This window comes from Copadichromis virginalis, linkage group LG7 (assembly GCF_057382275.1).
Source record: "Copadichromis virginalis isolate Kocher_CV1m ecotype Utaka linkage group LG7, C_Virginalis_male_GT1.1, whole genome shotgun sequence".
NCBI lineage: Eukaryota > Metazoa > Chordata > Actinopteri > Cichliformes > Cichlidae > Copadichromis > Copadichromis virginalis.
The window spans coordinates 50,096,333-50,112,041 of NC_140624.1; the positions used below are offsets into that span (position 1 = coordinate 50,096,333).

Consider the following 15,709-nt stretch of genomic DNA (forward strand, 5'->3'; position numbering starts at 1 on the left):
AAACTCTCTGATAAGACTCAAAGATCAGATTTTTTTGTTACTAATTAATTCAAAACACGGCCATCTTCTCCTTAATCGTCTCCCTGCACGATTTTACCGCATTCTGTGCATTTTTTCCCTTTATGCACGCAGGCCCATCGGCTCACATCCGCCTACAAAGAAATGTTTACAACCGCCGATGGTGCAATGGCACTGTCACGTTGTGTCCAGGTACGGTCGCCCCTATACGAGCAGGGAATGTGTCGCAATGAGAAGCTGCCACTGCGCCGCTGGTGTGAAGCAGTCAGGAGGGCTGAGCTCTGTGTGTGTTCTCCAATCATGACATTCACCATCCTTTATCCAAGGACGTTTCACTGATACACCTTTAGCCTTAATGCGTCCCTCCCTTTTCTCTTATAATAATAATAACACTAAAAATGCCGCAATGAAACACACAGACACACACACACACAATCACTGAGCACATTTTGACAGAAGCCCTCCTCCCCTCCCCTACAGCGGAAGCCTGATTGCCTAAATACAGAGGTAGATTAGCGTATGCGCTTTGGGCCAGGTTGTGTGTGAGAGAGTGGCGATAACAAGTGGAGGCTATAGCTTGCAGACCTTAGGGTGACAGTGAGGGTGGATAAAATAAAGGGGAGGGGGAGGGGGGTTTGAGCAGGTGTCTATTCCAGCCCTTACCTAAAATCGCTATATGGATGAATGATCCAGTATCCGGCCGTCTGAACCCTTTCTTGCTCTTTCTCCACAGCTTTCTGGCTGCCGAACATACGCAAGGAGAACTTATTGACTCCGGGCTGCATCATGGCCCCAAATTGCCTCTGCATAAAACCATGTTGCCTGGACGCCCCCTCCAGATCATCAAAACCAACCATGGTCTCTTCCCGCTCCCCCTTGAAGCCCACTGAGTTGCCATGGTCCTTCATGTTCTGGCTCCCCGTGTTATTTTTCTGTATCGAGTCTTGCCTCTGAAAAACATTATTCCCATCCGCCTTCTCCTCCTTGTTGCTGGAGAACGAATTCGATTTGTCTTCCATGGCGCTCTTAGTTTTCCCGTTTTCTGGGGGGTTTTCTTCTGTTTTCTCTCTGAGACTACGCGTTCCCTCTCCGGCTCGAGAGAGAGAGAGAGGGAGGGGGGGGGGGGAGCGAGAGGACGCGCCGCGAGCTCTCCTGTTTCTTTTGATGTCCTTCAAACTGTTCGGCTCCTCTGCCTTCAACGCGAGTGCTGCAAACTGAGACAGAGTGGCCGAGAACCCGGTGGATCAGGTTTCTTGGGTTACCGCCATCTACCGACGGCCCCCGGCTTCTGCCGTCCAAAGCCTGTGCCTCATCTCACTTCGCACGACACTGCGGTTTAACTGGCACATGCTCTTGCACCTTATTTACATAATGTGGCTGACGATACCGCCCACCTCCGTCTCCAGTCCCCTCCTTTGCCAACAGTTTCACACACGGCAGGGGGAAGCCGCTGCTGTAGAAGAAAAAACACACGTATGACAAGTTAATGAGGGCTGGTTTTATTATTTTATTTCTTAATAAACCGATATAGATTAGGTGCTTCCTGTGGTTCGCCTGGCACCTGGTTTGCTTCCTGCTGAGAAGTTACAGTAGAAGCCAACTGGATGAAACAGATTGTAAAGTAGGTGCCACCGGCCACATTAAAATACAAGTTAAACATCTTGTGGATATCGCAGTTTTTAAGGTGTTGCAGAACTTGATCCAACATTTCCTGTAACTACCTGCTGCAGTTTGCTTTATTTAAAAACTTGACGTACAGGTTGCGTAGAAACCAGAGCTTTTATATGCTCCACAAAGAGATGATCTGCTCTATGTAGGAGAATTCTGTAGTGAATTAGGTAACGTCTGAATTAATGAGCGCATTCTGACATATTGTGCAAATTAAGGGATGACCAACTGTTCCACTCATGCTGTTTCCAAAAGGTGTTTTCTCTAATTATGCGAACCGTGGTTCGCTCTCCTAGAATTAGGTCTCTATCCAGAATAAATCTCAAGGATTGCAGGTAAAGATGGGATGAGGAATAGACAAGAAAGAAGATGGACCAAAGAAAGGATGTGAGTCTGAGTTCTGGAATTACATTGCAGTGGGAAAATAATAGAATAAAGTGCAGAAATAATTTTTGTGAAGGATTGTAAAGACTGGAGGCTGTAGCCAGTAGATGGAGCAATACAGAAACTACAGAAGCAGCCAACCAATTAAAAGGAATTCTGATCAGCTAATCGTACTCTAATCGGAATTAGGTTTTGTTTGTTTGTTTGTTTGTTTGTTTGTTTTTACATCCAAATTTATGATACATTTCTTTAGTATTTGCAAAGCAAGCTATCAAGTTTGGAAAATGTTCATGTTTTGTCACTTTTTCTGACATTGTTAAGACCGAATCATTAAATAATTGATCAAAAGAATATTTGGGTTATTCATTAATAAAAGGAAATAGTGAGTAGTTGTGGTTTTATAGGTTGCTCGCTTGGGAGTGTGGATGAAGAGAAGCAGAAAGAGTGAGAGAGCACAGGGAGTGGCTTCCCCCTTAATGGCATAATTGCAGGTCAGCCTGTCACACAAACCATCTGCCATGGAAACGCTATTTAGACATTACTGCTAAGAGTCAGGATATTTTGTGAAGGATGAAATTTTGCCTTATGCATGGGAAAATCTAGTGCTGTGATTTTCATGTCAGACTCACAGCATGAAATGAGATTTTCTTAATTTCCACACTATCAATAGGTCTAAGAATGAGAGATATTTCAGAATAAACACACACATACAGATGGGCAAACAAATACATCCATTTATTTTCATATTTATACTCAGGTACTGTGTACATATGTGTATGTGTGTGTGTGTCCATTTATGTACATTTTTGACCGGGTGCAGAACTGTTAGGAAAAAAAGGTACTCCTGTAAGTATAAGAATGACTGGTTATGAGACACTGGCCATTATACACTGGTCATGCTATAAATGCATTAAAGCTATTTTCACATGGCTCCAGTCCCCAATTGCATTGTTCACTATACCAGGATCATTAATTACCATGAACATAATATAAAACAGGCTTCTGATGGTATTAACTGGTAATACAGTTTTATTAGATTCATGAGAAATCATGGTTTAGGTTAAAGTTACTAAACTGCTACTGTTACTGTTCAGAAATGGTCACATTAGAAGGTTATCAAGGCAGCGTGCCTCTGTGTTGCATTCAGTGTACGTTCTCTTGTCTTTCTATTTTTTGGGGGATGTTTTTTGTTGGTATTTTCTGTTTTACTTTGAAATTTGTCTCCAGTATCTAACTTAAATATTGTTTGTTTGTTTTTTGGGGGGGTTTTTTGGCCTGTACCTGTGTCTCATATCCCCAAGTTGTCTCCACTTCCGTGATTATCCTGTGTGTACGAATAGTCCTTTCCATCTGTTTTAATCTCCTTGTGTTCTTTACTTTCTCTGATTCGCTTTTCGGCTTTTGATTTGTTCTTCCTACTCGGGATTCTCTCTTGGACTTGGCTTTAGATATAGTTTTCAACCTGCTGCTGCTCAGTCCTGCACTTGAGCATGTTAACCCAGTAGCCTAAACAAAGCCCCTGTTGACTACCCAAAAGAATATAAATCAATTAAAGTACCTCTAACTTTAAAAAACAAACTAGAAAAACTGGACTTATACATGAAGGTGCTTATATTAATAACCCAAAATACACACAGTGAGCACCTGTTCTCTGGGCAAACATGTCTTGTTGGAGCCAGAGGTCAGAGGAGAATGGTTGATTCAAGTCAATAAACAGGAAGGAGGAAGTCCGAGCTGCAGCCTGTCAGCATCAACGGGGAGTGCGTGGAAAGGGTCTCCAGTTTCAAGTTTCTGGGTGTGCACATAGACACAGACCTCCAATGGAGCTCTAACACCTCTGCGGTCTTAAAGAAGGCCCAACAGCGTCTCCACTTTCTGAGAATCCTCAGAAAAATGGACCTGAAGAAGGAGCTGCTGACCGTCTTCTACCGCTGCTCCATTGAAAGTGTGCTGACATATTGCATCGGTGTGTGGTTCTCCAGCTGCACCACAGCACACAGAAAGGCACTCCAGAGGGTCATCAACATGGCCCAAAAAATCATTGGACATCCTCTTCCCTCCCTGAAGGACCTGTACAGCACTCGCTGTCTCAAGAGGGCACGCAGCATCCTACGGGACTGCACACACCCAGGACACCAGGTGTTTAAGCTGCTGCCGTCTGGCAGGAGGTTCAGGCTGCTGAGGTCCCGAACAAATAGACTCAAGGACAGCTTTTACAACAGGGCAATAGCCCTGATCAATGCAAATAGCTGACCTGACTGGATACCTCCCTGGACTTTTTAGGGGGAGGTAACAATGTTTAAAACGATAACAATAATATTTATATTTATAACAAGGTGCAATAATAATTAATGTGCAATAATAACAGTGTGCAATACACATACACTTATTCTTCTTTTTTATACTAAGTTAATATACTGTGTTGTGTTGTTTGTTACGTTGTGATGTGTCATATCGTGTCGTGTTGTGTTATATGTAGTGCCGACGTAGGACAGTTTTTCCAATTTCATTGTACTACTGTACTATGTATGACTGTGCAATGACAATAAAGAGTTATCTTATCTTATCTTATCTTAGGAAGAGCAGCTCTCTAAGAACAACACATCAAATCTTGAAGCAGGTGGGCTACAGCAGCAGAACACCACTAAAGGGTCACCAATTCATACAAAAGAAGTTTGGAAAAATGTTACTTGATTTAAGCAGTCTAAATTTCTAATGACATTCAGATGGTAGAGTCAGAATTTGGTGTAAACAACATGAATCCGTGGATCCATCCAGGTTCAGGGTGCTCAAATTATGGTGCAGGCTATATTTTCTTGGCACTTTTTGGGTACCTTACCAAATGAGCATTCTTAAAACTCCTTTAGCCTACCTGAGTATTGTTGCTGACCATGTCCATCTCTTTATGAACACTGTGTACCCATCCTCTGTTACTTTTGATTTGATTGGGTGTAATTAAGATTTTGAATGCAAACATTTTCTGAACAGAATATACTCTAATGAAAAAATGTTTGTTTTGCTGAAGGAAAAATACATTTTTAACCTTTTTTTTAATTCTAAATAAACTTGCTTGATATTTTTAAAGAATTTATTGGACAGTTACTTAGATAGCACTCTAACTACGCTTTCTACAGGCACACAATACTTTGTGCTATGAGCCATTTTGGCACATAGACTAGAGGAGCCAGGGCTTGAACCAACAACCCTCCAAGTGACAGACCTCTTGCTCTACTGCCTGAGCCACTGCTGTCCAATTAAGCGTGGTTGTCAGAAGCATTTCGTATCACCTGAAACTGTACTTTTTTACACAACGTGGCATTGTATACCCAAGCTGAACCCACGCAGCCAGTCCTTTCCTGTCAATACAAAAAAACAAAACACTAAATCTCACAGCTGGCTGTGTATATCACTAGAGGACAATAGCTCAGATATTTTGCATGTTTGGTAGTGGATTATTATGCAATGATCCAAATGTTATCATAATTGAAACAGACATCCCTTAATTTTTTGTTCATTTTCTCTCTCAGCTGGGTTAGTGTTGGATTGGATTAGCTGGCATGCCAACTGTTTCTACTACACAACGCTTGTGTAACTACACAGTTAATGGGACAGGGAGGGGTACTGCTAGAGAAAAATGTTGCATAAGATTTATGGCTTAAAGTAATACTGATATTGAACAAGTGGAAATCACAGATGGCACATTCACATGTCAGAGAATAAATACAACACAAATAACTTTAGCGGGTGGAGACTGTGGATCATGGAGGAACACATTCATCTGGGAGTAAACCTTTGTTTGGGTTTGTCCAAACCTCATGATTAATTCACGGCATCATCCTGCCTCCAAATCTGTCCGATAATTCAGCCAGAGGAGAATTGGTGAGCGGGGTAAAAACGAATTATTCTGAGATTTTATTTGACTCTTCTTTACACATCTAATCATGTTTAGGTAAAAAAAAAAAAAAGTCACACATATTGAATATGAACAGATCAATAGTAAGATTTCCAGCCTCGTATGGAAATTTGTTTTAAACACTTTAACATACAGTATGTTGCAGTTTAAGCTGCGAGTTTAATCTGATCCTAGTGGGATCTAATCCAGCTTTATAATATTATGATGAATACCCAGAGAATTGTGTACTTAATATCCCACTTCCTACATTGTAAAATGTGTTTGTGATTCTTCTGATTGTCTCAGTGGCCTTTTTGAAATTGCATTGTGTGTCTAAGATTACATCCAGTTTTACACTGATAGATATGAAACCTTACATACCCCTGCACTGTCAGTCATTGCTTTTGCCAACAACAGCATCACCCCTCTGCAGGATAGTGAAACTGTGTTCCTCCTTGGACCTGTATTATATGTAAAACCAGATTTCCTACAAACAGGAATTGTTTCTGCTCAAATCATTTTGTTTTAAGGTTTAGCAGACACCTGTCACATAGGAATACATGAACTCTAGTCTTACCATTTCCATTGTATTCAAATTCTTGTCCACTGAATAATAACCTGTGGATGTAAATGCTGTAAATCACCTATTGTAGTCTCACTGAAACATCTGAGAGACCAAGCTTAATAACTAACACAAATTAAAAAAAACACAAATCTTCCACCTCTTGGGCCAGACGTGAGTACTAATTCACTTGTCCTCGTTGGACGCTTGTCCCATGGCTGACTACTTTAATTAAACCGTGATTGGGGCTGGGAAGATGGTAGTGTTGTAATAAGATTGAAAGCTTTGGTCTGTCTCCAGCTGAGACTATCAGGGTATCATGGACCTCCGGGATGAGACTGAGGCATTGGAAAGGGACCAGCCGAGGCCAAGGTTGACTTAATCAGCGAACTGACTTGTACAAACAAATGAGAGCATTAGGAAGCTCAATCAGCAAGATGAATGTGATAAAAAAAAAAGATCGGTTATTGGTTTACAATCATCAGAATGAGCTGGCCAATTTGTGGAATGTCAAAAAGCAATGGACAATTCTAATGTCCAAAAGAAGCTACACTTACTTACTTTTTAATTGTGAGCTATAAACCAACATGTCAACCACCATTTTTAAAATATTCTTACTATGAAAAAAATCTATAAATAATAAAATTGTAGAAAAGAATTAAAATTGAAATAATTGCAGGATCATTATTATCATTATGCATTAGCTTGATGTAGTGCAGCAGTATGCCATAGGTGGGGTGTGACTTCATCTTTCATAGTGGGATAAATGCTGTAATGCTGAAATGTCTGTTACTGCAGCTTAGTTACATTTACATCACTGAGCTCTTGACAATATGCAACCTTTAAACATACAACATGAATTAATAATCATTTAGTGCATATAAATGCAACAAAATTAGTTAATTATCAGCATTTTTACCTATTAATATTATTTTGTTATGTTTGCACCTTCTGCCACAATCACCTGTTGCAGTGAATATAATTTGTAAGTATGCAGGATTTCATTCAGAAACTGAATGCACAGTTATGTCTTTATAAGACATTCTTATTTCTATATATTTACTACTCTGGTCATTTCAGTTAATTACCTGAACTACTCTACCTTGGTTACTTGTTCCTACTCTCCTCATAAGGCCTACAGGTATGTGTACCAGCCATCCAGATCCACTCTGTGTCAGACTGCTGTAGTGCACTCAGCTCTAGCAATCCAGCATACTCAGATGGCTTCGATTTTATTTTTCCCTTTCTCTGTTATCTCTGCCTATACTTACAGTTTTAATTGCTTTGTGCATTTGGTCCAGTATGTTTTTACTTGTGATGCCTCTGTAGCATGAATATAATATATATTTATAATTGAAACTATATTGCATATCATATCAAATAAATATCTGTATTAGTCTGATGTCGAATATCCAGCAGAATATGGAAATGACATGCTTTATGCAACACACACTACTGTTTATCTGGCATAACTTAAACATCAAGAAAGCAGCTCCACATGTTCTGAACTAAAAACTTTATATGTTATAAGAATATAAATCGATCATGCAAAATCACTATGATAATTTAAAAAAAAATAAAATAATAATAATTTATTTCTTAATTTCTTCAAGAAATTTCTGTTTTATTTGGCATTTCATTTGGTGAGTGTAGTTACACCGACACTCTCACTTAAAATGTACCTCGTAAAAACAAAAGAATAAAACAAGCTGAAGCTTTTCAAAGGAGCTTGCAAAGAAAAGCGTCTGGACTTCTTTAAGTTACTTGAAGACGTTTCACCTCTCATCCGAGAAGCTTCTTCAGTTCTAAGGTCAAATGGTGGAGAGTCCCAGATATAAACCTAGTGGGAGTGACCCCCCACAGAGGGACAAAAGGACCCCCTGATGATCCTCTAATCCCCTGAGCCAAGGTGTGAAACTGGGTGTGGGTCCCAATCAGCCAGAGTTTCGGGTGAGTTCATTGTGAAACCTGGCCCCACCTTATCCTGAGGTCAGATGGCCCAGGATGTGAGTGGGCGTTAAGGCGTCTGGGGAGGGATCTCAAAACTGGATTATAGATGGCAGAGAGTTGGTGTCGTAAACCACTGCCTCTGTTCTTAGATGGTCGCTCACAGTGGACATAGATGGCTTCTTTCACTCCTCTTTCAAACCATCTGTCCTCTCTGTCCAAAATGTGAACATTGGCATCCTCGAAAGAGTGTCCTTTATCCTTTATCCTTGGAGGGTTGTGTCCAAAGCAACTGTTCTTTTCTTGCCTTCTTCCCAGCTTCCCAACACTACCAAAAGGAAGCCAAACACTGTCACCCTTTACAACAAAACAAAGTGTGGCGTGGATGTGATGGACCAGATGGTTCGGGAGTACACTGTCTGCAGAGGAACACGGCGCTGGCCAGTTGCCGTGTTTTACAACATGATTGACATGGCAGCACTGAATGCACATGTGCTGTATCAAGCATGCACCGGGACGAAGGAAAGACACTTTTTATTATTATTTGTAAATATGTGTACAAATGGTTGGTTTTTTGTACTGTTTTTATCAATAAATCTCAGCAACAAAGGACATACACCCATGTGTGTTGATTTCTCCCTAAGATGGCAAACTGAAACACTCCAAGTTGGTGACTTTTGGAGATTTATTTCCCTGGATGATTGAAAATGCATCAAGACGAACACAAAAGGAAGTTCACAGCTTTTAGCAGCTCCCCCACCCCCTCATTCACACACCCCCACTCCCCTCCAAAATTCCCAGATAACAACCTAATTTACATATGAATGACTAGACAATTTAGCTTCCACTTGGCTGAAGCTAAAGCCTAGCTAAAAGCCTACCAGCCATTTGGCTGGAAGGCGGGTTTTAAAGGTAGAAAGGTAGAAGGCTGGGCACTGCTGCTCTCGGGGGACTCTAAGTGTTAAAGAAGTCCAGACACTTTTCTTTGCAAGCTCCTTTGACTACGATGACCTGGATGACTGAGAACCTTCACAGACAAGCTGAAGCTTTAGCCTGCAACTCTTTTGTCAATAATTTATTCTTTCTGCTTAATTCAAATGATTAATTATCATTATCACATGACCACATTATTAAGCACTAGAAATTTCTGCCTGCCATGGATTGATTGTAGGTTCAAGTGGTTTTATTGTTTTTTCGTTCTTTACAACATTCAACTTCTAAGCAGGTTGTGCGTTTTCAGTAAAATAGAAAATAGAATGAATTCACTTTGTCAAGTTTAAATGGTGTAATACTGCAGTCGATTGGTGGTCATAGTCAAATGTCCTTTTTCTCCACATTTATTTCTTATTCCAAAATAGCATGAACATTTACAGCACGTGCTATTAAATAAGCAAGCACAGAATTAAGACACAGCAGACAACAGGCCACCCTGAGCTCGCTGCCTAACGTGCTTATCCAAGCTCTTATAGAAACCCAAGCTGATCCTCATTTTTTATCTACCTTATTTCAGTGGGAAACAACGCTCCCAAGAACAACTCAAACAGTAGTGACAGTATTCTTTCTGTTGTATTTCTGTTGCATGCATTCCATTTTTACAAAGCTTTATTTTCATACATGCCTATTTTGTTCAGTCATACTGTATTTGTAGCACATAACTGCAAAAGTCTTTTTAAAGCACACTTTTTTTTTAAAATCACAGCTTTTAAGTGGCATTCCCACTAGTTTAATTCTTGCCAACCTTTTTCAAGAAAGTGGACAAAGTCCAGCGTACCATATGGTGCAGGTCAGTTGAAGTGACACACTTAACGACACCTTTGCCCCGGACACGCATATGCCTAGACAGTGGATCAGGTGTTGATGCACCATTGACAGCCTTTCTCTGCCTAATTCCAGATTTGTGGCATGCACAGTGTCCACTTGCTAAGCGTAGTAATCCCAAGGATTGGCAAGTATTTTTAGTAATGGATTTACTGACGTCCGTTGATCCCTTGATGGGTGGCGTCTTTCACAACAGTTATGAAGTGAGCCACCAAGCCTTGCTGAGTAAAGTGTTTAACATTAACCACATCTGTGTGTGCTGTGTGAGTGTGTGTGTGTGTTTGGACTTTTTGTACAGCCAGCCAAAGTGCTTGAACAAGTGAGAAATTGAATCATTTTTTCCCTGTGAATTATAGAAAGTGACAATTTTTTTCTCTCTGCTAGCTTAATGTGATCTGATAGATATCTCATCACACTAACCAGTTTATTCCTTCACAACAGAAGTTGGTAATTACTACACTATTACAACAGGTTTGTTACATTTAAAAAATAATCCTCGAAAAATGTATACATTGACCTTCACGTATACATTTCAAGACAAAAGTGTCTGCAAAGTGCTTCTGCTAAACACACGTTTCTGTTCCAAGAAATAAAACAGAACAACTCAGGGTCTTCATCCCTCTGAATCTTTGGAGACAACTTTGTCTTAGAGAACAAAAAAATAAAACAAAAACTTTTATGTTGGCAGCATTTCGGATTGAAAGTGTCTTTACTGCTGTTTTATATGTTAATATAAGAAGCATCTTATCACTGTCTCTCTGCCTGTCTGCCTCAGAGCTTTTATTATCTGCTCCATTAGTGAGGGTGAATATGTGTTCTATATGTGCCTCTCGTTTCTCTCTGCAGCACCTGTCGGATGCATTGAGTTTACCACGCAGAGCAAATTCTGGAAATATTCAACAGAATTTAAAGTGTCTATTCGATTTATTTTTTTTCCTAACTGTCTCTGTCATTAGCTTTGATTTCATGCATTTTTCTTGTGCACCATGTGTAGACACTTGAAGACAAACATCCTTAACAGTAACAGATGGACTGTATATTAATAGAATGTTCTTTTCAGATGAATAAATAATCTTCTCCAGTTTTAGAACCTCGTATCATCAGAAATGTGTGTACACGTGTCAGTTGTGCAGAAACCACAGAGTAAAACAATGGATGAGTGCTAGCTGCCTGAGTATGAGAGGAATCTAAATGTTAATTATGGCTCCAAAAAGTCAAATCGCCTAAATGTTGAAAGCCAGAGATTTTAGAGGCTGTTGGGAAAAGCTCATAGTAATCCATGATGATCTGAAGTGCTCCAGCTACCAGACAGCGCAGACCATAGCCAGCTGCAGACAGACAAATGTGCGTCTGTGTGTGTGCACGCTTGTGTGTCTGTCTGCATTTAGGGCAGGAACAAGAGGAGGGAATTACTTTAGATGAATTCAGAACGTTTTAGGGTAAGAGGATACGATGTATTCCTGGTCCCGGGCTCGGGAAATGAAGTGAAGGGTTACCCTGCAGAGCATAGCAATACGTAACCTGTGACGTCATTACTTCCCTCATCCATCCTTCACCTTATCCCTCATTTTTCCTGTTTAAACACTGCGCCTCCCCACCTCCCTACAAGTGACGATAGCCCTCACTTATTTCTGCATTTTTGATCCTCCTATTTCCTCTTTATCAGACCGCCCCAAACCCCTATATATCTCACTCAGTTCTCTCAGTTTTCCCATTCTGAAATGGTTATGAGGCTTCCTGGTGTTTTGGCGTGCTGCTTCAGCAGAACAGCAAGGTTAAATCTCCCAGAAGAAAGAGGGTCCCCGCGGCTCTGCTCGTTACCACATACAGTGCGCTCACCTTGAGAGTTGCTGGGTTCAGGGTTGATTAAATGGTTCACATACAAAAAGGGTAAACAAAAAGCAATATAGCAAATGTCTTTGTGTGGTCAGAATTTCAGTGTAAAATCAACACACGAATGTGTCAGGAGTGCAAAAGCCCCTCACACTTGCTAACATGAAAGTATCATTTTTAGCGTGGAGAATCTTGCTGCAGATGGACAAAAAGAGTTGAACTCGTGTCACAGAGGCAAAAATCTCTTAATCTCTGAAATTTGATAATCTCAACGTGTCCCCAGCAAACTGTAAAAATCAAATGATCACATATCCAAATAACATTTATGTTTATCTAAGGTGTACCACCACTGTGACAGTTCCTGATCACAGTTTTGAGATATGTCACCAGCCCTATCGTCAGAGATTCTAAGTCGTCCACTCTATCTTGTACCTCCAAGATCATCAGTGCCTTTTTTCAGCTATTTTTCTGACTGTGGCACATTACAAAACAGTGACGTCAAACTCTTGATGCTGTAGCTTTTCCACACATGAGTCAAGCCTTTTTCTTCTACTCTGCTTCTGTTCAGACTCAGAGATAACAAAACAGTTACAATGCTAACCTAAGAAGGCCAACTTTTCTAAAGACATATAAATGGTAAATGGTAAATGGCCTGTATTTATATAGCGCCTTACTAGTCCCTAAGGACCCCAAAGCGCTTTACATATCCAGTCATCCACCCATTCACACACATTCACACACTGGTGATGGCAAGCTACATTGTAGCCACAGCCACCCTGGGGCGCACTGACAGAGGCGAGGCTGCCGGACACTGGCGCCACCGGGCCCTCTGACCACCACCAGTATAAGCCCAATAGATAATAGGATTCTTATCAATTTCTATCCTGCTGTATTATTTTTAAAATGAAAACGTACACAGCGCTTATTTAAAAAATCTGCTGATAAATTGCTAAGGAGTCTGAACATTACTGGGCTTTGGAGCCGGCGTTCCTGTCCTGGACTTCATTTTTGTCATTTTTCCTGGCTTTAGTAATAAACCACATGCTTGGAGGTTTCCACATCTTGCACTCCCTGTTAGTATTGATGTCGGCGCTAGTCTTAAATGGTTATTTCCTGTTTTGCTTGTTTGTTTGTTGTCTTCTTTACTTTTATATCTTGTGTTAGTTTTTTTTCCTGCTTCCAGCTGATTGTCCTGACTGTCTTCTCCTGTGTGTGGTTGCTGTCTGTTATGTTCCTCATGTGCTACCTTTGTGGTTTTTGAGATTATTGTTTGTTTTACTTTACAACAAAGAGAGTTCAGAATACCCAGGGTATCTTTCCATTATCTGGATTCATTTATCCTAATATTGGCAACTGGAATAAATGGTCACACAGAACTGGTTATCAACCATCACCAATGGGCACATGAGTATCAAAACTAGACCATGGAGCAATGGAAGAAGGTGGTATGGTCTGAGGAATCAAGTTTTCTTTAACATCACATGGACGACCCGGTGCGTCACTTACCTGTGCAACACCTGGCATCACAACAGACTGTAGCAAGAAGGCAAGCCAGCGGAAGCAGTGTGATGCTTTGGACAATGTTATGCTGGGAAACTTTGGGTGCTGCCATCCATGTGAATGTTCTATTAAAAAAGGCTACCAAGCATTGTTGCACCCTTTCATTAAAAAAGTATTACTTGATTGCTGTGGTATCTTTCAGCAGGATAACTCACCATGTGACAAAGCAAAACTGGTTCAGAAATGGCATAATGACAAGTTCAAGGTCTTGATTTGACCTCCAGATTCTCCAGATCTTATTCCAATTGAGTATCTGTGCGATGTGCTAGACAAAGAAATCGGATCCCAGGAGGCCCAAACTTGCAACTTCCGGGACTTAAAGGATCTGTTGCTAACATTTTGGCACCTGGTACCACGTGGACTCTAGTGTAGTCCATGCTTCAGTGGTTCAAGGCTGTTTTGGCTGTAAGAGGCAGAACAACACAATATTTAGCAGGTGGCTGTAATGTTAAGCCTAATCAGTGTATATTTATTACTGGTGCTCCTCAGGGAAACACAAAGGAGGGTCCATAACTCTTTAGACCTTCTTCCCTCTGCAGAAGTTCAAGGGATCTTCCAGGAGTGGTGACACTATTATCCAGAGAATTGATTGGTCAGTGCCCACGGTCATTGATTGGTTAGCAGGCGGTGATTTCATACCTGCAAATCTCTAATCTGCAACTTAATCTACTCTGGAGCAGGGTAAGTTCACAGCACAAGTTACCATGGTGATATGTCCCGGCAAGACATGAATCACCTTCTTAGTAAAAAAAAAAAAAAGATGTATGGGGAGCTGTTATTTACAGAGGACGAAAAAAAATACAGAAAAATATCAAGTGTGTAAACGCAGCCTGAAAGCAGAACACAGTCGCTCCAAATAAATCCGTTATGTGGGATGAAAATCGCTGTGTGATAGTTGAATATCAACGGCAATGAATAAATGTATACGCACTTCAAGCACTTGGATATTCATCAAATTTAGCCTACTTCTTATTAAACATCAGGCATACACAAAGACTTCAGATTCTGTTAGAAAAATTTAGACCTTCCTTTTTGGAGACTTGATTACTCCTGGGTGATGATTTCATAGCTGATGATCTCATGCATGACCACATGCAAATTGGATGTATGCTAAGCTTGTAAAGCAAATAGGCAATCATTTTGACTGGTGTTATCATTTTCTAGTACTTTGTTAAATCAAGACTAAATAGCTGGAGGTATTCTTAAAGTGCAATGTTTCCAAGTTTTAACATGCTTCTCTAATCTTGTGGAAATCCTACAGTTTACGTGTTTGTTTCAGTTTGCTTTTAAAATGCTTATCAGATTTGGTTAAAACCCGAGTAAACATTAATAACATCAGTTACTGTGGCTGAGCCAGTTCCAAGGCAGTGCTGCCGTGTGTGCAGGGCGCATCAGTTTGGTCATTACTGTTACCTGTGCTTCTTCCTGCTCTGACACGTCAAAAGGGCCATTGTAAGAAAGGTCTATTAAACATGAGAACACGTGCAGTATTAAGAGGTACTGACAGAAACAGAGACGGGAAATCCTCAAAGATAATTAAAAGTCACTTCAGAATTTTCGTGCTGAATTATGAGAGGGAAAAATTGATTTGAGTGTCTCATGTGGCTAGCTGACTGTGTACAGCATAATTGATTTCCAATGCCTTTCCTGTATCAGCACGCTGGAGCAGGCTCACTGATATGTTGTATTAGCAACAAATCAATAGCGCATACACCAAAAAGAGGTCTAGGTCAAGGCTTTAAATCCAGATTTAAGCACAGTTTGAATAAATAATCAGTTTAAATAGTGATTCATCAGCATTCGTGTAGCAACAGAGAAATGTGTTTGGGGGCTTTTTGTTTTTTTTTAACAAATATGCATCAGTACTACTCAATATAAATCAATGAAAACATTCTCACCTTTACAGATTGGGCTATTTTACTTCCATGAAACCAGATGATACTAAAAAATACTGTAAAAATATCATTTTTGATGTTTGTGTTTTGCTACATTTTGTTGAGTTATCATTCACTTTACTTCATACTTAT

General features: G+C 40.4%; 1 protein-coding gene across 1 annotated transcript in view; it reads right to left on the reverse strand.

Annotated features, from left to right (window-relative positions):
* The window catches only part of hcn1 (hyperpolarization activated cyclic nucleotide-gated potassium channel 1), a 64,507-nt gene extending 63,166 nt beyond the window's left edge, over positions 1–1,341 (reverse strand). Inside the window, exon 1 of the mRNA XM_085463955.1 lies at positions 682–1,341. Within this exon, the coding sequence (XP_085320081.1) occupies positions 682–1,037 (356 nt within the window). The 5' untranslated portion in view covers positions 1,038–1,341. The remainder of the gene's footprint in view (positions 1–681) is intronic.
* Positions 1,342–15,709: the final 14,368 nt, after the last annotated feature.